The 27,207-nt window shown below is 44.5% G+C and overlaps 1 protein-coding gene across 1 annotated transcript; it reads left to right on the top strand.

Annotated features, from left to right (window-relative positions):
- The first annotated feature begins 1,744 nt into the window (after positions 1-1,744).
- On the top strand, positions 1,745-16,261 carry LOC122940137 (proline-rich protein 9-like). Its single transcript, XM_044296524.1, has 3 exons — positions 1,745-1,907; positions 2,448-2,519; positions 16,063-16,261. The coding sequence occupies exons 1-3, from the start codon at positions 1,802-1,804 to the stop codon at positions 16,125-16,127; spliced, it is 243 nt and encodes an 80-aa protein (XP_044152459.1). The 5' UTR covers positions 1,745-1,801; the 3' UTR covers positions 16,128-16,261.
- Positions 16,262-27,207: the final 10,946 nt, after the last annotated feature.

Genomic DNA, 27,207 nt, shown 5'->3' with positions numbered 1-27,207 from the left:
CGCCACTGAAAAGGACATAGGAATTTTAGTGAACGGCAAGCTAAGGCTACTTTCACACTAGCGTTCGTCGGTCCGCTCGTGAGCTCCGTTTGAAGGAGCTCACGAGCGGACCCGAACGCCTCCGTCCAGCCCTGATGCAGTCTGAATGGAGCGGATCCGCTCAGACTGCATCAGTCTGGCGGCGTTCAGCCTCCGCTCCGCTCGCCTCCGCACGGACAGGCGGACAGCTGAACGCTGCTTGCAGCATTCAGCTGTCCGCCTGGCCGTGCGGAGGCGAGCGGATCCGTTCAGACTTACAATGTAAGTCAATGGGAACGGATCCGCTTGAAGATGCCACAATATGGCTCAATCTTCAAGCGGATCCGTCCCCCATTGACTTTACATTGAAAGTCTGAACGGATCCGCTCAGGCTGCTTTCACACTTAGAATTTTTTCTAAGTTATTAATGCAGACGGATCCGTACTGAACGGAGCCTCCGTCTGCATTAATATGATCGGATCCGTTCAGAACGGATCCGATCAAGCGCAAGTGTGAAAGTAGCTTTAGCTGTAGAAACCAGTGTCAGGCAGCTGCTGCCAAGGCCAATAAGATAATGGGTTGCATAAAAAGGGGCATAGATGCCCGTGATAAAAACATAGTCCTACCACTTTACAAATCACTGGTCACATCACACATGGAGTACTGTGTATAGTTCTGGGCTCCTGTGAACAAGGCAGACGTAGCAATGCTGGAGAGGCTTCAGAGGAGGGCAACTAAAGTAATAACTGGAATGGGGCAACTACAGTACCCTGAAAGATTATCAAAATTAGGGTTATTCACTTTAGAAAAAAACGACTAAGGGGAGATATAATATCAATGTATAAATAGCTCACGGGTCAATAGAGAGATCCCATCATCTATTTATCCCCAGGACTGTGACGAGGAGACATCCTCTGCGTCTGGAGGAAAGAAGGTTTGTACACAATCATAGAAGAGGATTCTTTACGGTAAGAGCAGTGAGACTATGGAACTCTCTGCCTGAGGACGCTGTGATGCTTTTTTCTGCATAACACTGTGTGTGTTTAAACACCATCTGCCCCTTATAAGGTACATTTTTTTAAAATATTTCTAATATGAAAAAACACATGTGACGGTGCAGTATATTTTTAAACACACTGTAAGTTAACAGAGTCAAACGAGCATTTAGCTATATATGTCTGTCTCTGTGAGAAAGAGCAAAACATTGTGAAATCCTTTAAAAAAAAAAGATAATGAAAATATATAAACATCAAAGTCCTAGGAGATCTCAGGGTGTCATATACCAATGTTATAATCAATTGGTACATATTTGATTTGTGTAGAAACAATTCAGCTAAAAATCTATAAAAAAAAAAAGAAAATAAATAAAATCAACAAATTGAACCCGAAACCAATTTCAAGAAACTTGCTGATCTCTAGTTTGCACGTATTAATTGTTATCACAAGGTGTGACAAACTCCTCTGTTCCATGCACGTGCAATAAGTAAGGTATGTGATACATTTTATCTGTAATTATTTATGTCTAGTCATGATATTACTAATAATTTAGCTCATGTATCAATAAAAGAATGTTCCATGTGATATGAAATTAAGTTTTATTGCAGACATGTGTATATGTAAGCACCCTGTAAATGTTGCTGTGACCAGCCATACGAGGAATGTTTCCTGATTCCAGCTCCACTATATAAACCGAGCAGTCTGAAATCAAACATCATTGGGGAAAAAAGCTTCTACTCTTCAATATCTCTGGATCCAGAGAAAACAACTGAACCAGGAACCAATCATGTCTGGAATCAAAGGAGGAAAATGTGGCCAAAAGATCCAGTGCCAGAATCCATGCAAAGACCCCTGCCAAAAAGTCCCTCTCTGTGTAAATCCATGCCAAGACCGTAAGTTTTTACTATGAAAGCCAAAGCAAATATCAATTTTATCAAACACTATTTTATAGTTTTTACATGGATATAAAGTACATGAAAGTTTGAATAGATGTAATTTTTTGATTAGTACCTATATGACTTTTTACAGCCGCATTCACAGGTCTGATGGATTTAGATGTTCATTCTCCCAGAATTCCTTGGTTTACTCAATGGTTGCACAATTCTTTCTCTAGTAATTTGAATGATATGAAACACCATATAAGTTTTAGCATTCTGATGTAGGAATCAACCAATATATAACAGGAGCTAAGCTGATTTGTAAGAACCATGCCTGATGACCAGCTTGTTGACTGTTTCCAATGTTGCATAAACATCCATCTAGATTATGTCCATGTATGAACTGTAAAATGGTGTATAAATGTGGACATGCTTTCTGATATATTACCACCAGTTTATAAGGTCTGTTAATACACAGTATAAACAAGTAACACAAAATTGTGCACAATATAACATCAGTAAATATGAATTTAATCCCATTCTGTGTATTTTTAGCATGTACATTTGGAATTCAGAATCATGGCTCTCACCATAATCATCATGGTCATCACCATTCCCACAAGCAAGGTAATCTTACATCACAGCAGTAAACACAATAAATGTAAACTGAAAGACATTTACTTTAATGTTATAGTAAATGTAATTACCGGTATGTCATTGTATGTTTCTAATAATATTACAAGCATTCAAATAGAACTGAATATTTTGCTTCATTAGCAAAGTGAGTAATATCAGTTTAGGCTATTTTCACACAGGCGGCAGAGCAATCTGACAGCCTGCCGGAGTTCTTCGGGTCCAGCCTGGATGGATACTGCTGTTAAAGGGGTTGTCTAGGTTCAGAGCTGAACCCGAACATACCCATATTTTCACCCAGGCACCCTCCCTGATGTTAGCATCGGAGCATGTCATGCTCAGATGCGCTGCCTTGCCCTGCGCTGGATCGCGCAGGGCAAGGGCTCTTTTGTTTACAATAACACACTGCCGGGCGAAGGCTTCTGCCCAGCAGTGTGTTTGTTGACGTCACCGGCTCTGATGGGAGGGCTTTAGCATTGCCCTAGCCGTTTTACAGGCTAGGGCAGCTCTAAAGCCTACCCATCAGTGCAGGTGACATCACCAGGCTCACTGCTGGGCGGAAGCCTTCGCCTGGAAGCCCCATGGAGAGCCCGGTACATCACAGGAACGCAAAAAAGTGCCTTTGCCCTGCGAGATTTAGTGCAGTGCAAAGGAAAGCATCGGAGAATGAACGGCTCCGATGCTCAAGTCAGGGGTCTGCTTGGGTGAAAATAGGAAGATGTCTGGGTTCTGCTCTGAACCCGGACAACCCCTTTAAGAGTCGGAGCCCATTGACTATAATGGGATCTAGCAGGGATGCGGCTGCTTCCCTCTATTTATGCCAGGATTTTGGCGGACAAAAACTGTTAGTCACATGCTTTACATTTTTTCCAGTGAAATCCTGGTATAAATGCTGGGGAGGGATCAGAGTCCCACTAGAGCCCATTATAATCTATGGGGCCCGGCGGGCATTCTGCACTATGCGGCTATGGTTGATCCAGAGACCTTGTCTGCCGGAACAGTTTGCCCGATTGCTCTGCCTCCTGTGGGAATGAAACCTAAGTGCTGTATTGTAACTGGGAATTGCAAAAGAGAAGATGAAACAGAACTAAGCATGCAATGTAATATGTTATCTGGTTAAAAACATTGTACACATACAGACTGAAACATTTAGATAAAGGGTCCCAGATTGATGGGTATCAATGCTTGGATTAAAGGGGATTTCTGAAACAGAAAACAGAGGGGAAGTACCATAAAATAACAGATTAAGAACCATTATTTCCTTGATAAACCGCCTGCCATCTCAGTATTGCACTCACTCCAGTGGTCCACTTAGTTTTTTCATTATTATTTGCCTGGAGGGGTGATGTGTTGTACACCTGTGTAACCACTCTAACCACTGTAACCAATCAGTGAATAGCCGCAGCAGTGTATGGCGCTTCACCACTGCTAATCTTGTGGGCACCAGGCTAGGAAAACCTAAGCTTCCTCATGCCTTACCTGATAACCCCAGTCCAGTGTCCCCTGCTGCCCATAGATCTGTTCTGGAAATGGTGAATGCTGACACACATCACATCCATGGCATTAAAGGTAATAAAGATGGTGGTGGTCACATCCACAGAGACCACTGCCCTGGACGTATTCTGTTCTGTGCTAATGTCACTGCATATATCTGTGACTAAACTAAATGCTTTTATCACAATTAGGGATGAGCGAACTCGAACTGTATAGTTCGGGTTCGTACCGAATTTTGGGGTGTCCGTGACACGGACCCGAACCCGGACATTTTCGTAAAAGTCCGGGTTCGGGTTCGGTGTTCGTCGCTTTCTTGGCGCTTTTGTGACGCTTTCTTGGCGCTTTTTGAAAGGCTGCAAAGCAGCCAATCAACAAGCGTCATACTACTTGCCCCAAGAGGCCATCACAGCCATGCCTACTATTGGCATGGCTGTGATTGGCCAGAGCACCATGTGACCCAGCCTCTATTTAAGCTGGAGTCACATAGCGCCGCCCGTCACTCTGCTCTGATTAGCGTAGGGAGAGGTTGCGGCTGCGACAGTAGGGCGAGATTAGGCAGATTAACTCCTCCAAAGGACTTGATTAACTGATCGATCTGCAGCTGTGGATCATTGAGCTGCTGATCCTCAATTGCTCACTGTTTTTAGGCTGCCCAGACCGTTTGTCAGTCACATTTTTCTGGGGTGATCGGCGGCCATTTTGTGTCTTGTGGTGCGCCAGCACAAGCTGCGACCAAGTGCATTTAACCCTCAATGGTGTGGTTGTTTTTTGGCTAAAGCCTACATCAGGGTGAAGCTGTCACACCAAGTGCATTTAACCAGCAATAGTCTGTTCATTTTTTGGCCATATACAAAATCAGGGGCAAGCTGCGCCTGTCACCAAGTGCATTTAACCCTCAATGGTGTGGTTGTTTTTTGGCTAAAGCCTACATCAGGGTGAAGCTGTCACACCAAGTGCATTTAACCAGCAATAGTCTGTTCATTTTTTGGCCATATACAAAATCAGGGGCAAGCTGCGCCTGTCACCAAGTGCATTTAACCCTCAATGGTGTGGTTGTTTTTTGGCTAAAGCCTACATCAGGGTGAAGCTGTCACACCAAGTGCATTTAACCAGCAATAGTCTGTTCATTTTTTGGCCATATACAAAATCAGGGGCAAGCTGCGCCTGTCACCAAGTGCATTTAACCCTCAATGGTGTGGTTGTTTTTTGGCTAAAGCCTACATCAGGGTGAAGCTGTCACACCAAGTGCATTTAACCAGCAATAGTCTGTTCATTTTTTGGCCATATACAAAATCAGGGGCAAGCTGCGCCTGTCACCAAGTGCATTTAACCCTCAATGGTGTGGTTGTTTTCTGGCTAAAGCCTACATCAGGGTGAAGCTGTCACACCAAGTGCATTTAACCAGCAATAGTCTGTTTATTTTTTGGCCATATACTACATCAGGGGCAAGCTGCGCCCGTCACCAAGTGCATTTAACCCTCAGTAGTGTGGTTGGTCAAGCTGTGACACCAAGTGCATTTAACCAGCAATAGTCTGTTCATTTTTTGGCCATATACTACATCAGGGGCAAGCTGCGCCCGTCACCAAGTGCATTTAACCAGCAATAGTGTGGTTATTTTTTGGCCATATCCCAGTCTAATTCTGTCACTAAATCCATACCGGTCACCCAGCGCCTAAATACTAGGCCTCAAATTTATATCCCGCTAAATCTCTCGTTACCGCTGTCCTGTTGTAGCTGGGAAAGTTATTTAGTGTCCGTCAAAGCACATTTTTTGTTCTGGGTTGAAGTACAATTCCCAATTTAGCAATTTCATAATTTAGTGGTTTCTGCTATATCAGAGCTATTTGAAATCTATCCCTAAAAGGGTATATAATATTCAAGGTGCACATTGGGTCATTCAGAATAACTTCACACACACCCGCTACTGTGTATTTTCAAGTCTAATTCTGTCACTAAACCCATACCTGTCACCCAGCGCCTAAATACTAGGCCTCAAATTTATATCCTGCTAAATCTCTCGTTACCGCTGTCCTGTTGTAGCTGGGAAAGTTATTTAGTGTCCGTCAAAGCACATTTTTTGTTCTGGGTTGAAGTACAATTCCCAATTTAGCAATTTCATAATTTAGTGGTTTCTGCTATATCAGAGCTATTTGAAATCTATCCCTAAAAGGGTATATAATATTCAAGGTGCACATTGGGTCATTCAGAATAACTTCACACACACCCGCTACTGTGTATTTTCAAGTCTAATTCTGTCACTAAACCCATACCTGTCACCCAGCGCCTAAATACTAGGCCTCAAATTTATATCCTGCTAAATCTCTCGTTACCGCTGTCCTGTTGTAGCTGGGAAAGTTATTTAGTGTCCGTCAAAGCACATTTTTTCTTCTGGGTTGAAATACAATTCCCAATTTAGCAATTTCATAATTTAGTGGTTTCTGCTATATCAGAGCTATTTGAAATCTATCCCTAAAAGGGTAGATCATATTGAAGGTGCACATAGGGTCATTCAGAATAACTTCACACACACCCGCTACTGTGTATTTCCAAGTCTAATTCTGTCACTAAACCCATACCTGTCACCCAGCGCCTAAATACTAGGCCTCAAATTTATATCCCGCTAAATCTCTCGTTACCGCTGTCCTGTTGTAGCTGGGAAAGTTATTTAGTGTCCGTCAAAGCACATTTTTTGTTCTGGGTTGAAGTACAATTCCCAATTTAGCAATTTCATAATTTAGTGGTTTCTGCTATATCAGAGCTATTTGAAATCTATCCCTAAAAGGGTATATAATATTCAAGGTGCACATTGGGTCATTCAGAATAACTTCACACACACCCGCTACTGTGTATTTCCAAGTCTAATTCTGTCACTAAACCCATACCTGTCACCCAGCGCCTAAATACTAGGCCTCAAATTTATATCCTGCTAAATCTCTCGTTACCGCTGTACTGTTGTTGCTTGGAAAGATATTTAGTGTCCGTCAAAGCACATTTTTTGTTCTGGGTTGAAGTACAATTCCCAATTTAGCAATTTCATAATTTAGTGGTTTCTGCTATATCAGAGCTATTTGAAATCTATCCCTAAAAGGGTATATAATATTCAAGGTGCACATTGGGTCATTCAGAATAACTTCACACACACCCGCTACTGTGTATTTTCAAGTCTAATTCTGTCACTAAACCCATACCTGTCACCCAGCGCCTAAATACTAGGCCTCAAATTTATATCCTGCTAAATCTCTCGTTACCGCTGTACTGTTGTTGCTGGGCAAGATATTTAGTGTCCGTCAAAGCACATTTTTTGTTCTGGGTTGAAATACAATTCCCAATTTAGCAATTTCATAATTTAGTGGTTTCTGCTATATCAGAGCTATTTGAAATCTATCCCTAAAAGGGTATATAATATTCAAGGTGCACATTGGGTCATTCAGAATAACTTCACACACACCCGCTACTGTGTATTTCCAAGTCTAATTCTGTCACTAAACCCATACCTGTCACCCAGCGCCTAAATACTAGGCCTCAAATTTATATCCTGCTAAATCTCTCGTTACCGCTGTACTGTTGTTGCTGGGCAAGATATTTAGTGTCCGTCAAAGCACATTTTTTGTTCTGGGTTGAAATACAATTCCCAATTTAGCAATTTCATAATTTAGTGGTTTCTGCTATATCAGAGCTATTTGAAATCTATCCCTAAAAGGGTATATAATATTCAAGGTGCACATTGGGTCATTCAGAATAACTTCACACACACCCGCTACTGTGTATTTCCAAGTCTAATTCTGTCACTAAACCCATACCTGTCACCCAGCGCCTAAATACTAGGCCTCAAATTTATATCCTGCTAAATCTCTCGTTACCGCTGTACTGTTGTTGCTTGGAAAGATATTTAGTGTCCGTCAAAGCACATTTTTTGTTCTGGGTTGAAGTACAATTCCCAATTTAGCAATTTCATAATTTAGTGGTTTCTGCTATATCAGAGCTATTTGAAATCTATCCCTAAAAGGGTATATAATATTCAAGGTGCACATTGGGTCATTCAGAATAACTTCACACACACCCGCTACTGTGTATTTTCAAGTCTAATTCTGTCACTAAACCCATACCTGTCACCCAGCGCCTAAATACTAGGCCTCAAATTTATATCCTGCTAAATCTCTCGTTACCGCTGTACTGTTGTTGCTGGGCAAGATATTTAGTGTCCGTCAAAGCACATTTTTTGTTCTGGGTTGAAATACAATTCCCAATTTAGCAATTTCATAATTTAGTGGTTTCTGCTATATCAGAGCTATTTGAAATCTATCCCTAAAAGGGTATATAATATTCAAGGTGCACATTGGGTCATTCAGAATAACTTCACACACACCCGCTACTGTGTATTTCCAAGTCTAATTCTGTCACTAAACCCATACCTGTCACCCAGCGCCTAAATACTAGGCCTCAAATTTATATCCTGCTAAATCTCTCGTTACCGCTGTACTGTTGTTGCTGGGCAAGATATTTAGTGTCCGTCAAAGCACATTTTTTGTTCTGGGTTGAAATACAATTCCCAATTTAGCAATTTCATAATTTAGTGGTTTCTGCTATATCAGAGCTATTTGAAATCTATCCCTAAAAGGGTATATAATATTCAAGGTGCACATTGGGTCATTCAGAATAACTTCACACACACCCGCTACTGTGTATTTCCAAGTCTAATTCTGTCACTAAACCCATACCTGTCACCCAGCGCCTAAATACTAGGCCTCAAATTTATATCCTGCTAAATCTCTCGTTACCGCTGTACTGTTGTTGCTGGGCAAGATATTTAGTGTCCGTCAAAGCACATTTTTTGTTCTGGGTTGAAATACAATTCCCAATTTAGCAATTTCATAATTTAGTGGTTCCTGCTATATCAGAGCTATTTGAAATCTATCCCAAAAAGGGTATATAATATTCAAGGTGCACATAGGGTCATTCAGAATAACTTCACACACACGCTTCTGTGCATTTCCAAGTCTAATTCTGTCACTAAATCCATACCGGTCACCCAGCGCCTAAATACTAGGCCTCAAATTTATATCCCGCTGAATTTGAATACAATACATTGGGCCAAATAATATATTTGTTGTTGTGGTGAACCATAACAATGAGAAAAACATCTAGTAAGGGACGCGGACGTGGACATGGTCGTGGTGGTGTTAGTGGACCCTCTGGTGCTGGGAGAGGACGTGGCCGTTCTGCCACATCCACACGTCCTAGTGTACCAACTACCTCAGGTCCCAGTAGCCGCCAGAATTTACAGCGATATATGGTGGGGCCCAATGCCGTTCTAAGGATGGTAAGGCCTGAGCAGGTACAGGCATTAGTCAATTGGGTGGCCGACAGTGGATCCAGCACGTTCACATTATCTCCCACCCAGTCTTCTGCAGAAAGCGCACAGATGGCGCCTGAAAACCAACCCCATCAGTCTGTCACATCACCCCCATGCATACCAGGGAAACTGTCTCAGCCTCAAGTTATGCAGCAGTCTCTTATGCTGTTTGAAGACTCCGCTGGCAGGGTTTCCCAAGGGCATCCACCTAGCCCTTCCCCAGCGGTGAAAGACATAGAATGCACTGACGCACAACCACTTATGTTTCCTGATGATGAGGACATGGGAATACCACCTCAGCATGTCTCTGATGATGACGAAACACAGGTGCCAACTGCTGCGTCTTTCTGCAGTGTGCAGACTGAACAGGAGGTCAGGGATCAAGACTGGGTGGAAGACGATGCAGGGGACGATGAGGTCCTAGACCCCACATGGAATGAAGGTCGTGCCACTGACTTTCACAGTTCGGAGGAAGAGGCAGTGGTGAGACCGAGCCAACAGCGTAGCAAAAGAGGGAGCAGTGGGCAAAAGCAGAACACCCGCCGCCAAGAGACTCCGCCTGCTACTGACCGCCGCCATCTGGGACCGAGCACCCCAAAGGCAGCTTCAAGGAGTTCCCTGGCATGGCACTTCTTCAAACAATGTGCTGACGACAAGACCCGAGTGGTTTGCACGCTGTGCCATCAGAGCCTGAAGCGAGGCATTAACGTTCTGAACCTGAGCACAACCTGCATGACCAGGCACCTGCATGCAAAGCATGAACTGCAGTGGAGTAAACACCTTAAAACCAAGGAAGTCACTCAGGCTCCCCCTGCTACCTCTTCTGCTGCTGCCGCCTCGGCCTATTCTGCTGCTGCCGCCTCGGCCTCTTCCTCTGCCTCTGGAGGAACGTTGGCACCTGCCGCCCAGCAAACAGGGGATGTACCACCAACACCACCACCACCACCTCCGTCACCAAGCGTCTCAACCATGTCACACGCCAGCGTTCAGCTCTCCATCTCACAAACATTTGATAGAAAGCGTAAATTCCCACCTAGCCACCCTCGATCCCTGGCCCTGAATGCCAGCATTTCTAAACTACTGGCCTATGAAATGCTGTCATTTAGGCTGGTGGACACAGACAGCTTCAAACAGCTCATGTCGCTTGCTGTCCCACAGTATGTTGTTCCCAGCCGGCACTACTTCTCCAAGAGAGCCGTGCCTTCCCTGCACAACCAAGTATCCGATAAAATCAAGTGTGCACTGCGCAACGCCATCTGTAGCAAGGTCCACCTAACCACAGATACGTGGACCAGTAAGCACGGCCAGGGACGCTATATCTCCCTAACTGCACACTGGGTAAATGTAGTGGCAGCTGGGCCCCAGGCGGAGAGCTGTTTGGCGCACGTCCTTCCGCCGCCAAGGATCGCAGGGCAACATTCTTTGCCTCCTGTTGCCACCTCCTCCTTCTCGGCTTCCTCCTCCTCTTCTTCCACCTGCTCATCCAGTCAGCCACACACCTTCACCACCAACTTCAGCACAGCCCGGGGTAAACGTCAGCAGGCCATTCTGAAACTCATATGTTTGGGGGACAGGCCCCACACCGCACAGGAGTTGTGGCGGGGTATTGAACAACAGACCGACGAGTGGTTGCTGCCGGTGAGCCTCAAGCCCGGCCTGGTGGTGTGTGATAATGGGCGAAATCTCGTTGCAGCTCTGGGACTAGCCAATTTGACGCACATCCCTTGCTTGGCGCATGTGCTGAATTTGGTGGTGCAGAAGTTCATTCACAACTACCCCGACATGTCAGAGCTGCTGCATAAAGTGCGGGCCGTCTGTTCGCGCTTCCGGCGTTCACATCCTGCCGCTGCTCGCCTGTCTGCGCTACAGCGTAACTTCGGCCTTCCCGCTCACCGCCTCATATGCGACGTGCCCACCAGGTGGAACTCCACCTTGCACATGCTGGACAGACTGTGCGAGCAGCAGCAGGCCATAGTGGAGTTTCAGCTGCAGCACGCACGGGTCAGTCGCACTACAGAACAGCACCACTTCACCACCAATGACTGGGCCTCCATGCGAGACCTGTGTGCCCTGTTGCGCTGTTTCGAGTACTCCACCAACATGGCCAGTGGCGATGACACCGTTATCAGCGTTACAATACCACTTCTATGTCTCCTTGAGAAAACACTTAGGGCGATGATGGAAGAGGAGGTGGCCCAGGAGGAGGAGGAGGAGGAGGAGGAAGAGGGGTCATTTTTAGCACTTTCAGGCCAGTCTCTTCGAAGTGACTCAGAGGGAGGTTTTTGGCAACAGCAGAGGCCAGGTACAAATGTGGCCAGCCAGGGCCCACTACTGGAGGACGAGGAGGACGAGGATGAGGAGGAGGTGGAGGAGGATGAGGATGAAGCATGGTCACAGCGGGGTGGCACCCAACGCAGCTCGGGTCCATCACTGGTGCGTGGCTGGGGGGAAAGGCAGGACGATGACGATACGCCTCCCACAGAGGACAGCTTGTCCTTACCCCTGGGCAGCCTGGCACACATGAGCGACTACATGCTGCAGTGCCTGCGCAACGACAGCAGAGTTGCCCACATTTTAACCTGTGCGGACTACTGGGTTGCCACCCTGCTGGATCCACGCTACAAAGACAATGTGCCCACCTTACTTCCTGCACTGGAGCGTGATAGGAAGATGCGCGAGTACAAGCGCACGTTGGTAGACGCGCTACTGAGAGCATTCCCAAATGTCACAGGGGAACAAGTGGAAGCCCAAGGCCAAGGCAGAGGAGGAGCAAGAGGTCGCCAAGGCAGCTGTGTCACGGCCAGCTCCTCTGAGGGCAGGGTTAGCATGGCAGAGATGTGGAAAACTTTTGTCAACACGCCACAGCTAACTGCACCACCACCTGATACGCAACGTGTTAGCAGGAGGCAACATTTCACTAACATGGTGGAACAGTACGTGTGCACACCCCTCCACGTACTGACTGATGGTTCGGCCCCATTCAACTTCTGGGTCTCTAAATTGTCCACGTGGCCAGAGCTAGCCTTTTATGCCTTGGAGGTGCTGGCCTGCCCGGCAGCCAGCGTTTTGTCTGAACGTGTATTCAGCACGGCAGGGGGCGTCATTACAGACAAACGCAGCCGCCTGTCTACAGCCAATGTGGACAAGCTGACGTTCATAAAAATGAACCAGGCATGGATCCCACAGGACCTGTCCGTCCCTTGTCCAGATTAGACATTAACTACCTCCCCATAACCATATATTATTGGACTCCAGGGCACTTCCTCATTCAATCCTATTTTTATTTTCATTTTACCATTATATTGCAAGGCTACCCAAAGTTGAATGAACCTCTCCTCTGCCTGTGTGCTAGGCCTAAATATATGCCAATGGATTGTTGCAGTGGTGGCTGACGTGAAGCCTCATTCTCTGCTATGACATGCAGACTGATTCTCTGGTGACATGAAGCCAGATTGTCTGTTACGGGACCTCTCTCCTCTGCCTGGGTGCTGGGCCTGAATTTATGACAATGGACTGTTGCAGTGGTGGCTGACGTGAAGCCTGATTCTCTGCTATGACATGCAGACTGATTCTCTGCTGACATGAAGCCAGATCCTCTGTTGCGGGACCTCTCTCCTCTGCCTGGGTGCTGGGCCTAAATTTATGAAAATGGACTGTTGCAGTGGTGGGTGACGTGAAGCCTCATTCTCTGCTATGACATGCAGACTGATTCTCTGCTGACATGAAGCCAGATCGTCTGTTACGGGACCTCTCTCCTCTGCCTGGGTGCTGGGCCTAAATTTATGAAAATGGACTCTTACAGTGGTGGGTGACGTGAAGCCTGATTCTCTGCTATGACATGAAGACTGATTCTCTGCTGACATGAAGCCAGATCCTCTGTTACGGGACCTCTCTCCTCTGCCTGGGTGCTGGGCCTAAATATCTGACAATGGACTGTTGCATTGGTGGCTGACGTGAAGCCTGATTCTCTGCTATGATATGAAGACTGATTCTCTGCTGACATGAAGCCAGATTGTCTGTTACGGGACCTCTCTCCTCTGCCTGTGTGCTAGGCCTAAATATATGCCAATGGATTGTTGCAGTGGTGGCTGACGTGAAGCCTGATTCTCTGCTATGACATGCAGACTGATTCTCTGGTGACATGAAGCCAGATCCTCTGTTACGGGACCTCTCTCCTCTGCCTGGGTGCTGGGCCTAAATTTATGAAAATGGACTGTTGCAGTGGTGGGTGACGTGAAGCCTGATTCTCTGCTATGACATGCAGACTGATTCTCTGGTGACATGAAGCCAGATCCTCTGTTACGGGACCTCTCTCCTCTGCCTGGGTGCTGGGCCTAAATTTATGAAAATGGACTGTTGCAGTGGTGGGTGACGTGAAGCCTCATTCTCTGCTATGACATGCAGACTGATTCTCTGCTGACATGAAGCCAGATTGTCTGTTACGGGACCTCTCTCCTCTGCCTGGGTGCTGGGCCTGAATTTATGACAATGGACTGTTGCAGTGGTGGCTGACGTGAAGCCTGATTCTCTGCTATGATATGAAGACTGATTCTCTGCTGACATGAAGCCAGATTGTCTGTTACGGGACCTCTCTCCTCTGCCTGGGTGCCGGGGCCTAAATATCTGAGAATGGACTGTTCCAGTGGTGGGTAACGGGAAGCCAGATTCTCTGCTATGATATGAAGACTGATTCTCTGCTGACATGAAGCCAGATTGTCTGTTACGGGACCTCTCTCCTCTGCCTAGGTGCTGGGCCTAAATTTATGAAAATGGACTCTTACAGTGGTGGGTGACGTGAAGCCTGATTCTCTGCTATGACATGAAGACTGATTCTCTGCTGACATGAAGCCAGATTGTCTGTTACGGGACCTCTCTCCTCTGCCTGGGTGCCGGGGCCTAAATATCTGAGAATGGACTGTTCCAGTGGTGGGTGACGGGAAGCCAGATTCTCTGCTATGGAACCTCTCTCCAATTGATTTTGGTTAATTTTTATTTATTTAATTTTTATTTTAATTAATTTCCCTATCCACATTTGTTTGCAGGGGATTTACCTACATGTTGCTGCCTTTTGCAGCCCTCTAGCCCTTTCCTGGGCTGTTTTACAGCCGTTTTAGTGCCGAAAAGTTCGGGTCCCCATTGACTTCAATGGGGTTCGGGTTCGGGACGAAGTTCGGATCGGGTTCGGATCCCGAACCCGAACATTTCCGGGATGTTCGGCCGAACTTCTCGAACCCGAACATCCAGGTGTTCGCTCAACTCTAATCACAATCCTAAAAATATATAGGCAGGTGACGCTATGTGTTAATCTTGGGGTCTGTCATCATTAGTGTTGACATCATAGATCCAAAATTGATTCTTTCAAACACTTCGTTTGACCTTCATCTCTATAGCATTAACACGCATTGCCTCCTTGGAGGCAAAATTAGTTTCACCCAAAGTCAAACGAGATTTTGGTGAATGAATTTGGTATTAATTTCTGCATCTTTAAAGAAATTTAAAATTAGCAATCCGGAGTCGGGTTTGGTCAAGGTTTGATCTAGGTTCCAGAGCCTAGTTATCATCTTGATCGCCATGGATGTGCCAGTTGTCAGCATCGACTGTTTACAGACTGGAATCATGGGCAGTGCGGGGTAATGAACCAGGTAGCTCAGGTAAGACATAGCAAGGCTACTGTCCACAAGGTTAGCAGGTTCTAGGAATTTTTATAGAAAGTGACCAACCTCTTTAAAAGCTTTATAACAATGTCTTCACAAGTTGTGCTTCTCTTGTATTATGTGGTGCAGGAGCACATAAACAATTACAGCACAGTGGTGAAGGTTTCCATGGCCTGTGTAAGCCTACAAATGGATAGGCCGATGACACTATGAATGCAGCACTCAACGCACCTTCCCCCTACACCTCCGTTACTACTGCAACATAATTACTTATATGGTTCCCTGTCACACAGGGCATGCTATAGATTGGGTGGATAAACAGGATTTTAGTTGGTATTATGCATTAATATTGGTAAGCTAAAATCAGAACTGGGGAAAAACATGGAAGAGGTTCAAACCTTTCCATTATAGTTTCTCTCTGTTTATATGTGACTTACATACACTGATACATAATGCTGTATTTTCCAACATATGTTAAAGCATAGAAAAATTATATTTGCAAACCATGAAGATGATAGATTGGAGTATATGAAAACTGTTCTGGTTTGCTAACTGTATACAGTAGAAGTTGAAGATCATATCCTACAGTATGTGCGGGCAGGATGACGTAGGGTAATAATTGAGCAGTTTTGAAAGAACAGATTTCGTGCAACTTCTAACTGATTAAAATCTCTGCTGATTTTGAAACTTTGAGTCCAGTGGTCGGTGCCAATAAGTGATTGACAGCTCTTTCTGTATGTATGTTCGCACATAATTAGACCAATGCTAAAAGGAATTTGAATAAACTACACGGAATGCAATTGTTTCTAACAATTTAGTATGTATGGATTGCTCAGATTCTCTTCCACCATAGTATGCAGACCACAGAAAGGACACTACAATCAATGTGACAATTCTGTGCTGTGTACTAATGGTTTGATCATACAAGCCAATAAGTTTTATGGAAATCATGATACATGATTAGGTTATGGTAGATGCATGGTGATACATAGATTATTCTTGTCATGTTCTAAACTATTGTCTCTTTCCTGGCAGATCCCTGCAATCCCTGCTGTCCAGACCCTTGTCAGGATCAAGGAAGCTACTGCTGTAATAAATGAAAACCTCACAGTGCAATATAGCATGTCCTTCTTCCTGCCCTCATGTTCTTCTATAATAGTCTTCTATGATTTACCATCCTTAAATCCAGTCTCTGTCTGCTCTCTGTAATACAGTCTGCTACTGAATAAAACATTTATTTTCAGCTGATACATTTGTTTTATTTGGGTACAAGATCATCCTCAACCAACACAGATTTGATCTATGTTTCTCAGAGAGACATTAAAAGTTTCTTCCTGCAGCTGTTTCACAAAAGATCGTTTTATGGAACTCCATGTGCTTCTGATACCATAGGTGGCAGACAGTTTCATTTTATTTTCTTAGATTCATACTGAATCAATAACAGACATCTATGCGCAGCACCAAGGAACAGGCAATATTCGAAGGTCCAGTAACAGGCCGAAGTTGGGGGCAGACAATGGACAAACAAATCTGAGAAGCAAGTCAGAGGTCAAGGCAGCAGCACTAGGGCAATTTGAAAAATAGGCTAAGGTCAGGGCAGGTGACCAGAAATTGGAGTCAGCAGTCAGGCTGGAGTCAAGCAGGGAATACAACTTTTCTAGTCACTAGAGACTAGGAATCTTAAGGCTCAGGAACCCTCCTACTGGGGAGAGCATCTTGAATACAATTGAGTAATCATGAGCGGAGGTCATAGAAGCATTTACATGCAACAATTATTTTCCCAACAGTTTTAACCACTTCAGCCCCGCTAGGTGAAACCCCCTTCATGACCAGAGCACTTTTTACACTTCGGCACTACACTACTTTCACCGTTTATCGCTCGGTCATGCAACTTACCACCCAAATGAATTTTACCTCCTTTTCTTCTCACTAATAGAGCTTTCATTTGGTGGTATTTCATTGCTGCTGGCATTTTTACTTTTTTTGTTATTAATCAAAATGTAACGATTTTTTTGCAAAAAAATGACATTTTTCACTTTCAGCTGTAAAATTTTGCAAAAAAAAACGACATCCATATATAAATTTTTCACCAAATTTATTGTTCTACATGTCTTTGATAAAAAAAAAATGTTTGGGCAAAAAAAAAATGGTTTGGGTAAAAGTTATAGCATTTACAAACTATGGTACAAAAATGTGAATTTCCGCTTTTTGAAACCGCTCTGACTTTCTGAGCACCTGTCATGTTTCCTGAGGTTCTACAATGCCCAAACAGTATAACTACCCCACAAATGACCCCATTTCGGAAAGTAGACACCCTAAGGTATTCGCTGATGGGCATAGTGAGTTCATAGAACTTTTTATTTTTTGTCACAAGTTAGCGGAAAATGATGATTATTTTTTATTTTATTTTTTTCTTACAAAGTCTCATATTCCACTAACTTGCGACAAAAAATAAAAAATTTTAGGAACTCACCATGCCCCTCACAGAATACCTTGGGGTGTCTTCTTTCCAAAATGGGGTCACTTGTGGGGTAGTTATACTGCCCTGGCAATTTAGGGGCCCAAATGTGTGAGAAGTACTTTGCAATCAAAATCTGTAAAAAATGACCGGTGAAATCCAAAAGGTGCACTTTGTAATATGCGCCCCTTTGCCCACCTTGGCAGCAAAAAAGTGTGACACATCTGGTATCGCCGTACTCAGGAGAAGTTGGGGAATGTGTTTTGGGGTGTCATTTTACATATACCCATGCTGGGTGAGAAAAATATCTTGGTCAAATGCCAACTTTGTATAAAAAAATGGGAAAAGTTGTCTTTTGCCAAGATATTTCTCTCATCCAGCATGGGTATATGTAAAATGACCCCCCAAAACACATTCCCCAACTTCTCCTGAGTACGGCGATACCAGACGTGTCACACTTTTTTGCAGCCAAGGTGGGCAAAGGGGCACACATTTAAAAGTGCATCTTTCAGATTTTGCAGGCCATTTTTTACACATTTTGATTGCAAGGTACTTCTCACACATTTGGGCCCCTAAATTGCCAGGGCAGTATAACTACACCACAAGTGACCCCATTTTGGAAAGAAGACACCCCAAGGTATTCCGTGAGGGGCATGGCGAGTTCCTAGAATTTTTTATTTTTTGTCACAAGTTAGCGGAAAATGAAGATTTTTTTTTTTTCTCTTTTTTCCTTACAAAGTCTCATATTCCACTAACTTGCGACAAAAAATAAAAAATTCTAGGAACTCGCCATGCCCCTCACGGAATACCTTGGGGTGTCTTCTTTCCAAAATGGGGTCACTTGTGGCGTAGTTATACTGCCCTGGCAATTTAGGGGCCCAAATGTGTGAGAAGTACCTTGCAATCAAAATGTGTAAAAAATGACCGGTGAAATCCGAAAGGTGCACTTTGGAATATGTGCCCCTTTGCCCACCTTGGCATCAAAAAAGTGTCACACATCTGGTATCGCCGTACTCAGGAGAAGTTGGGGAATGTGTTTTGGGCTGTCATTTTACATATACCCATGCTGGGTGAGAGAAATATCTTGGCAAAAGACAACTTTTCCCATTTTTTTATACAAAGTTGGCATTTGACCAAGATATTTTTCTCACCCAGCATGGGTATATGTAAAATGACACCCCAAAACACATTGCCCAACTTCTTCTGAGTACGGCGATACCAGATGTGTCACACTTTTTTGCTGCCAAGGTGGGCAAAGGGGCACATATTCCAAAGTGCACCTTTCGGATTTTGCAGGGCATTTTTTACACATTTTGATTGCAAAGTTCTTCTCACACATTTGGGCCCCTAAATTGCCAGGGCAGTATAACTACCCCACAAGTGACCCCATTTTGGAAAGAAGACACCCCAAGGTATTCCGTGAGGGGCATGGCGAGTTCCTAGAATTTTTTATTTTTTGTCGCAAGTTAGTGGAATATGAGACTTTGTAAGGAAAAAAGAAAAAAAAAGAAAAATCATCATTTTCCGCTAAATTGTGACAAAAAATAAAAAATTCTAGGAACTCGCCGTGCCCCCCACGGAATACCTTGGGGTGTCTTCTTTCCAAAATGGGGTCACTTGTGGCGTAGTTATACTGCCCTGGCAATTTAGGGGCCCAAATGTGTAAGAAGTACCTTGCAATCAAAATGTGTAAAAAATGGCCTGCGAAATCCGAAAGGTGCCCCTTTGCCCACCTTGGCTGCAAAAAAGTGTCACACATGTGGTATCGCCGTACTCAGGAGAAGTTGGGGAAAGTGTTTTGGGGTGTCATTTTACATATACCCATGCTGGGTGAGAGAAATATCTTGGCAAAAGACAACTTTTCCCATTTTTTTATACAAAGTTGGCATTTGACCAAGATATTTTTCTCACCCAACATGGGTATATGTAAAATGACACCCCAAAACACATTCCCCAACTTCTCCTGAGTACGGCGATACCACATGTGTGACACTTTTTTGCAGCCTAGATGCGCAAAGGGGCCCAAATTCCTTTTAGGAGGGCATTTTTAGACATTTGGATCCCAGACTTCTTCTCACACTTTCGGGCCCCTAAAAATCCAGGGCAGTATAAATACCCCACATGTGACCCCACTTTGGAAAGAAGACACCCCAAGGTATTCAATGAGGGGCCTGGCGAGTTCCTAGAATTTTTTTTTTTTTTGCATAAGTTAGCGGATATTGATTTTTTTTTTGTTTTTTTTCTCACAAAGTCTCACTTTCCGCTAACTTAGGTCAAAAATTTCAATCTTTCATGGACTCAATATGCCCCTCACGGAATACCTTGGGGTGTCTTCTTTCCGAAATGGGGTCACATGTGGGGTATTTATACTGCCCTGGCTTTTTAGGGGCCCTAAAGCGTGAGAAGAAGTCTGGAATATAAATGTCTAAAAATGTTTACGCATTTGGATTCCGTGAGGGGTATGGTGCGTCCATGTGAGATTTTATTTTTTGACACAAGTTAGTGGAATATGAGACTTTGTAAGAAAAAACAAAAACAAACAAAAAATGTCCGCTAACTTGTGCCAAAAAAAATGGCTGAATGGAGCCTTACCAGGGGGGGAGTGATCAATGACAGGGGGGTGATCAATGACAGGGGGGTGATCACCCATATAGACTCCCTGATCACCCCCCTGTCATTGATCACCCCCCCCTGTAAGGCTCCATTCAGACATCCGCATGATTTTTTACGGATCCATGGATACATGGATCGGATCCACAAAATGCATGCGGACGTCTGAATGGAGCCTTACAGGGGGGTTATCAATGACAGGGGGTGATCAGGGTAATCAGGGTGATCACCCCCCTGTCACTGATCACCCCCCCTGTAAGGCTCCATTCAGACATCCGCATGATTTTTTACGGATCCATGGATACATGGATCGGATCCACAAAACGCATGCGGACGTCTGAATGGAGCCTTACAGGGGGGTTATCAATGACAGGGGGTGATCAGGGTAATCAGGGTGATCACCCCCCTGTCACTGACCACCCCCCCTGTAAGGCTCCATTCAGACATCCGCATGATTTTTTACGGATCCATGGATACATGGATCGGATCCACAAAATGCATGCGGGCGTCTGAATGGAGCCTTACAGGGGGGTTATCAATGACAGGGGGTGATCAGGGTAATCACCCCCCTGTCACTGATCACCCCCCCTGTAAGGCTCCATTCAGACATCCGCATGATTTTTTACGGATCCATGGATACATGGATCGGATCCACAAAATGCATACGGACGTCTGAATGGAGCCTTACAGGGGGGTTATCAATGACAGGGGGTGATCAGGGTGATCACCCCCCTGTCACTGACCACCCCCCCTGTAAGGCTCCATTCAGACATCCGCATGATTTTTTACGGATCCATGGATACATGGATCGGATCCACAAAATGCATGCGGACGTCTGAATGGAGCCTTACAGGGGGGTTATCAATGACAGGGGGTGATCAGGGTAATCAGGGTGATCACCCCCCTGTCACTGATCACCCCCCCTGTAAGGCTCCATTCAGACATCCGCATGTATTTTTACGGATCCATGGATACATGGATCGGATCCACAAAACGCATGCGGACGTCTGAATGGAGCCTTACAGGGGGGTTATCAATGACAGGGGGTGATCAGGGTAATCAGGGTGATCACCCCCCTGTCACTGATCACCCCCCCTGTAAGGCTCCATTCAGACATCCGCATGATTTTTTTACGGATCCATAAAACGCATGCGGACGTCTGAATGGAGCCTTACAGGGGGGTTATCAATGACAGGGGGGTGATCAGGGAGTGTATATGGGTGATCACCCGCCTGTCATTGATCACCCCCTGTAAGGCTCCATTCAGACGTCCGTATGCGTTTTGCGGATCCGATCCATGTATCCATGGATCCGTAAAAATCATGCGGACATCTGAATGGTGCCTTACAGGGTGGTGATCAATGACGGGGGTGATCAATGACAGGGGGTGATCAGGGAGTGTATATGGGTGATCACCCGCCTGTCATTGATCACCCCCCTGTAAGGCTCCATTCAGACGTCCGTATGCTTTTTGCGGATCCGATCCATGTATCCGTGGATCCGTAAAAATCATACGGACGTCTGAACGGAGCCTGACAGGGCGGTGATCAATGACAGGGCGGTGATCAATGACAGGGCGGTGATCAGGGAGTTTATATGGGGTGATCAGGGGTGATCAGGGGTTTATAAGGGGTTAATAAGTGACCGGGGGGGGGGGGGGTGTAGTGTAGTGTAGTGTGGTGTTTGGTGGGACTGTACTGACCTACCTGAGTCCTCTGGTGGTCGATCCTAACAAAAGGGACCACCAGAGGACCAGGTAGGAGGTATATTAGACGCTGTTATGAAAACAGCGTCTAATATACCTGTTAGGGGTTAAAAAATTCGGATCTCCAGCCTGCCAGCGAGCGATCGCCGCTGGCAGGCTGGAGATCCACTCGCTTACCTTCCGTTCCTGTGAGCGCGCGCTCCTGTGTGCGCGCGTTCACAGGAAATCCCGGCCCTCGCGAGATGACGCGTATATGCGTCGTTGAGCGCAGGGCTGCCACCTCCGGAACGCACATGTGCGTTAGGCGGTCCGGAGGTGGTTAATCATATCTGCACCAATGAAGGTTAATAGCTAGCTGACTGCTTCATTTGAGGACTATAAAGTCCCTGTTACAGTACATGGACCAATGCACAGACAATCAGGAATGAACCAATGTTTTACATTAATTGAGTAATCTTGAGCAGAGGTCATAGAAGCATTTACCTGCAACAATTATTTCCGTGCTATGGGGATGAACGATTGCTATGGAGATCATTAATCTCCATTTAAATTTTTGTTTTTTAGTACCACAATTTGAGTTTACACAGGGAGATATGCTGCTGGCATATGATGATTTTATGTGCCGTATGTTAGACTGTTGCAAAAGTCTGCATGTAGTTATGTCTTATCATTATATGCAAGTGATGAATGAATGATGAAGATGGTCTGATTAGACACTGGGTCTTGTAATAAGAGTGCTTGAAAGTGTTCCGCTCACTGCCGTATAAAAAAGTTTTGAGAGGCTACTCTTGGGTAGTGTACCTCTTGGTGACAGATCACTGACGGCTGGAGATGCCAATATGATGCAATAAAGACATTTTGCCAAGTTGGTGAGGGGGTATCACTTGACTAAGAGGAGCAGGATGGTCATTTTGACTCCAGGCTGGTTTGTTGTCCACAATCTAGACAAAGGTGGCACTTTCATTACACACTCCTTTATCTGCCCTAACAGTTTTAAGACGCTTAGCGGAAGAGAGTTTGGTGTCACAGCATTCATTACGTGCCCTGCCATTGACAGTCAGGTATTGTTATTAGAAATGAGCGAACTTTTCAAAAATTCAATTTGGATGGTTTGCCGAATTTTCCAAAAAGATTTTATTCAATCTGAATTTATTAGTGATGAATTGCGTTAAAAAACGCTATTTCCTGGCTGCAGAGAACTTGTATATTGATGTAGAACACTGTGCGGAAATATGCATAGGTAGTCCGCTGTGGTAGAGAAATAGTTACTTTGTGTCTGTATGACCAGCAGTTGACAGGCGTCACTCTTAGAATCGCTTCATGCTGTACTTCCCTTATTTAGCCAGTTACGGGGCTAAAACTGACCAAATAACTGAAGTGTGAACTCAGCCTTACAGGTCAATGTTAGCGCCAGGTATAAAGAATCGTGCAGTGTCCCAAGGTTGTACTATAGAGTGAAACAGTGCACTGCTTTTACATCATCCTCAGCTGATTCCACATAGATTTCTACAGAACCTGTACAGTTACACACTGAAACAAGTAGTACCCCATGACCAAGTGGACAGGGTGTCAGCAGTAAGTTTTTGTTTAGGTCACTGCTTATTTTGCCCTTCTTCTCATCACAAGAACAACCCCAAAAATAAATGGTCTTTTGAGCATCTGCCTTCACACGGTAAGCATTTGTTCAGTAATCCATCAATATTGCTAAGGCCCCAAAAAACTGCATTTGATCCAAAACAGAGATGACATGTCATTGGAAAGTGCATGTCTTCTGAGTTTTGTACCCACTTCTGCTTTTGGCTTCCAAATTATGAGCATATCCTGATGCAAAATAGGGACCGTGTGATACAGGCCTTACTGATGCTCTAAAGAGAGGATCGGTTGTGTTTCTCATTTTTCCATCCTTCTGACAGAACAGAACAAGGGCAAAATAAATAGTGATGTAAACAATGCCAAACAGGGACAGTAGTAGTCCTGTCATAGAGTAGGGAGGGTGGCAACCACTTGAGGAGTCAACACAGTTGCCCAGTTACATTATGGGGAGGATGGCAACAGCATGAGGGGTCAACACAATGCACAGTTACAGAGTGGTGAGGGTGGAAACCACATGAGGAGTCACCACAGTGGCCCAGTCACAGAATGGTGAAGTTGCAAACGCATGAGGAGTTAACACAGTGGTGAGGGTGAAAAACACATGAAGAGTCAACATAGTGGTCAGTCACAGAGTGGTGAGGGTGGCAAATGCATGAAGAGTCAACATAGTGATCAGTCACAGAGTGGTGAGGGTGGCGAACGCATGAGGAGTAAACACAGTGGCCCAGTCACAGGGTGGGGGGGCAATATCAGTAGCAGTAACAGCACAAGATGGTGGGTGGCAGTAGGAGTAGGAGAACATGGCAGCAGAGGCAGCAAGTGGGTGGCATCAATCGGGTTGCAGCTTTAGAATACTGGGTGTAGCAAGTGGCAAGAAGAAATAGGTCTTCTTTCACAAAGTTTAGTTGGCACCCAAAATGATCTAGTCCAGGGATCAGCAACCTCCAGCACTCTAGCTGTTCTGAAACTACAACTCCCAGAATCCTCCTTTCACTTCTGTTGGAGTTACAAGAGCAGTCAAGCTAGTCTGCATGCTGGGAGTCGTAGTTTCACAGCATCTGGAGTGCTGATGGTTGCCGACCCCTGATCTTGTCTGATGCATCAGGCACTGGCATGTGGAAATAATAGCTGATTCACACCTGATTCATCTTCACAAAGGTCAGTCTCCACACATTTTGGGTAGAAAGGTGAGTTCTCCTGGTGGTAACTATGCCCCCAGCTGCACTAAACATCCACTCTGATGCACAACTACTGGCCTGGCAGGAAATCTTGTCCAGGGCAAACACGGCCAGTTGAGGCCACAAATCAAGTTATGCTGAACAGTAATCCAGGGGATCTTGGATGTTGGGTAGCAGGATGCAGTCTAAGTATGCCACCACCTGCTGGTTCAGGTTCCGCTCCATGTCTTACTTCTGCTGGTGGGTGGTTTCTTCAGTAGGCGGGTGAAGAAATATGCTCATTAGAGACTCCAGACTTAAGTTTCTCCTAATAGAGCTGGTTCTGCTCATGTCCCCCACACCCTCCTCTAGCAGCCATGGCAGTGGAACGTAAGCTCAGAGGGCCCCTAAACATTGAGTTTATCTCCGCTACATCTGTATAAGGCTTTTAAAAAGACTTATCACCTCTCCTGACATGCCTGTTTTAGTGACTACTTGCATTCCCCATGTAATAACAACTCGGGAGCATCTATTCTTATGTGTCTATATTGTGCCTTTCCTCTGTTATTTCTACTAGAAGTCATGAATGAATTGTCAGAAGCTTGCTGTAAAGGTACATATTAGTGTAAACAGTTGGGTGGTTGTCCCTGTACAGTCTGACACCAGCAGCACGGATTGGACAGAGTCAGGCACACCTGCTAATGGTAACACCCAGCAGTGCCTTCACTGCAATGTTTTTGTAAAATTCTAGCAGAAATAATACAGGAATGGCACAGCAAAAAACTTTGAATTAGTTTGGTGGGAACATTTTTATGTAATTCGTAACCAATCTGATTTGTTCAGTATCTATTTGTTCATCTCTACGGCAAACAAATTTTAATACAATACATATAATACTAAAAATAATTTCAGCACCATGGATATGAAAAATATAATAGATAAAAATCAGGCTCAAAGGACTTCAATTTATACCCCCAGCATAAAAATTAGACTAAATTCTTTGGAAAGAGATCTCGTGTTGTTTTCTCACTGGATCTGATTTGACTATCCAGAAAGTCTGAGTGATAAATTCATAGAATTTCATTAAGAGCAAAAAAATGTTGATGTATTCTTCTGTGGTTTCGAGTTGTTGCTGGTATGATTGATCCCCACTTTATAAATGGGTTACTCTACCCAATACATATTTTAGGTGAAGTTAACAAAATACTGGAATCAATTTGGGTTCAGCATAAAACACATTAAAACAAATTTATAAGATCGATTTTGGTGGATAAATTGTATGAATTAGCAATACAGGGACACAGCATTAACAGAAAAAACACTTGTTGCATATTTTGTATTTTCTGATTGTTCTCAGTTTAGGGTGAGATCTAATGAATCTGGCCATGTATACAGTAAATTGCATTATTTCCATTTATTTATACATGCTAATTTACATTGGGACATTGTTGCCTGAACACTTACGTCTACAATTGAGGTTACTAATCCTGAAAGCGAGATGGAGAAGACGTGCCCCGGAAAGAAGAAGATGCCGTTATTGGGTCCTCCCGATAATTAACGGATGACCAGAGGCGTTTTTTCTGTCCTGTATTTGAAGCTTTGTTCTCATCCAGAAAATGTTTTCAATTAATATGCGCATGACTGTCGAGAGTCATGACCAGCCACTGCAGCGCATTTTGACACGCATCAAAAGACAGGATACCCGCTACAGAAGGGAAATTTCTCCTGCAGAGCAGCTAATGGTGACAATAAGGTAAGCATTGTTCTAATGTATTTTTTGTATAGCTGTATATATGAGTTTTTTTATATTTATTTATATTTTTCATTTTTTTACAGGTTTCTTGCTACGGGAGAAAGTCTGTCATCGATGCATTACCGGTATCGGATGGGAATTTCAATGATCTCCGGTATAGTCCGTGATACTTGTCATGCCTTGTGGGAGGAATTGCAAAAGGATTACATCTTACATCCAACTACAGAACAGTGGCTTCAAATTGCAGACAAGTTCCTGGAAACCTGCCAATTCCCTTATTGTGTCGGAGTTGTGGATGGCAAACATATACGGATTCTGAAACCTTCTGGAAGTGGCTCTGAATTCTTCAACTACAAAAAATATTTCTCAATTATCTTGATGGCCATTGCGGATGCTGATTACCGGTTTGTCGCCATTAACATTGGAGCTTATGGGCGGACAAATGACTTGATGTCTTCCCAAAACTCAGCAATGGGACGCCTCTTGTATGCAAAGGACTTTGGATTGCCAAATGTATACATATTAATCTAATTAATATGTATAAATATATCAGGGGTCAGTACAGAGATCTATCCCATCAGCTATTTATCCCCAGGACTGTGACTGTGACGAGGGGACATCCTCTGCGTCTGGAGGAAAGAAGGTTTGTACACAAACATAGAAAAGGATTCTTTACGGTAAGAGCAGTGAGAATGTGGAACTCTCTGCCTGAGGAGGTGGTGATGGTGAGTACAATAAAGGAATTCAAGAGGGCCCTGGACGTATTTCTGGAGCTAAATAATATTACAGGCTATAGCTACTAGAGAGGGGTCGTTGATCCAGGGAGTTATTCTGATGGCCTGATTGGAGTCGGGAAGGAAGTTTATAGTCCCCTAAAGTGGAGAAAATTGGCTTCTACCTCACA

Source organism: Bufo gargarizans, chromosome 6 (assembly GCF_014858855.1).
Source record: "Bufo gargarizans isolate SCDJY-AF-19 chromosome 6, ASM1485885v1, whole genome shotgun sequence".
Taxonomy (NCBI): Eukaryota; Metazoa; Chordata; class Amphibia; order Anura; family Bufonidae; genus Bufo; species Bufo gargarizans.
Note: the sequence above shows the minus strand (reverse complement) of the source record. Positions and strands in the feature narration are given on the sequence as shown.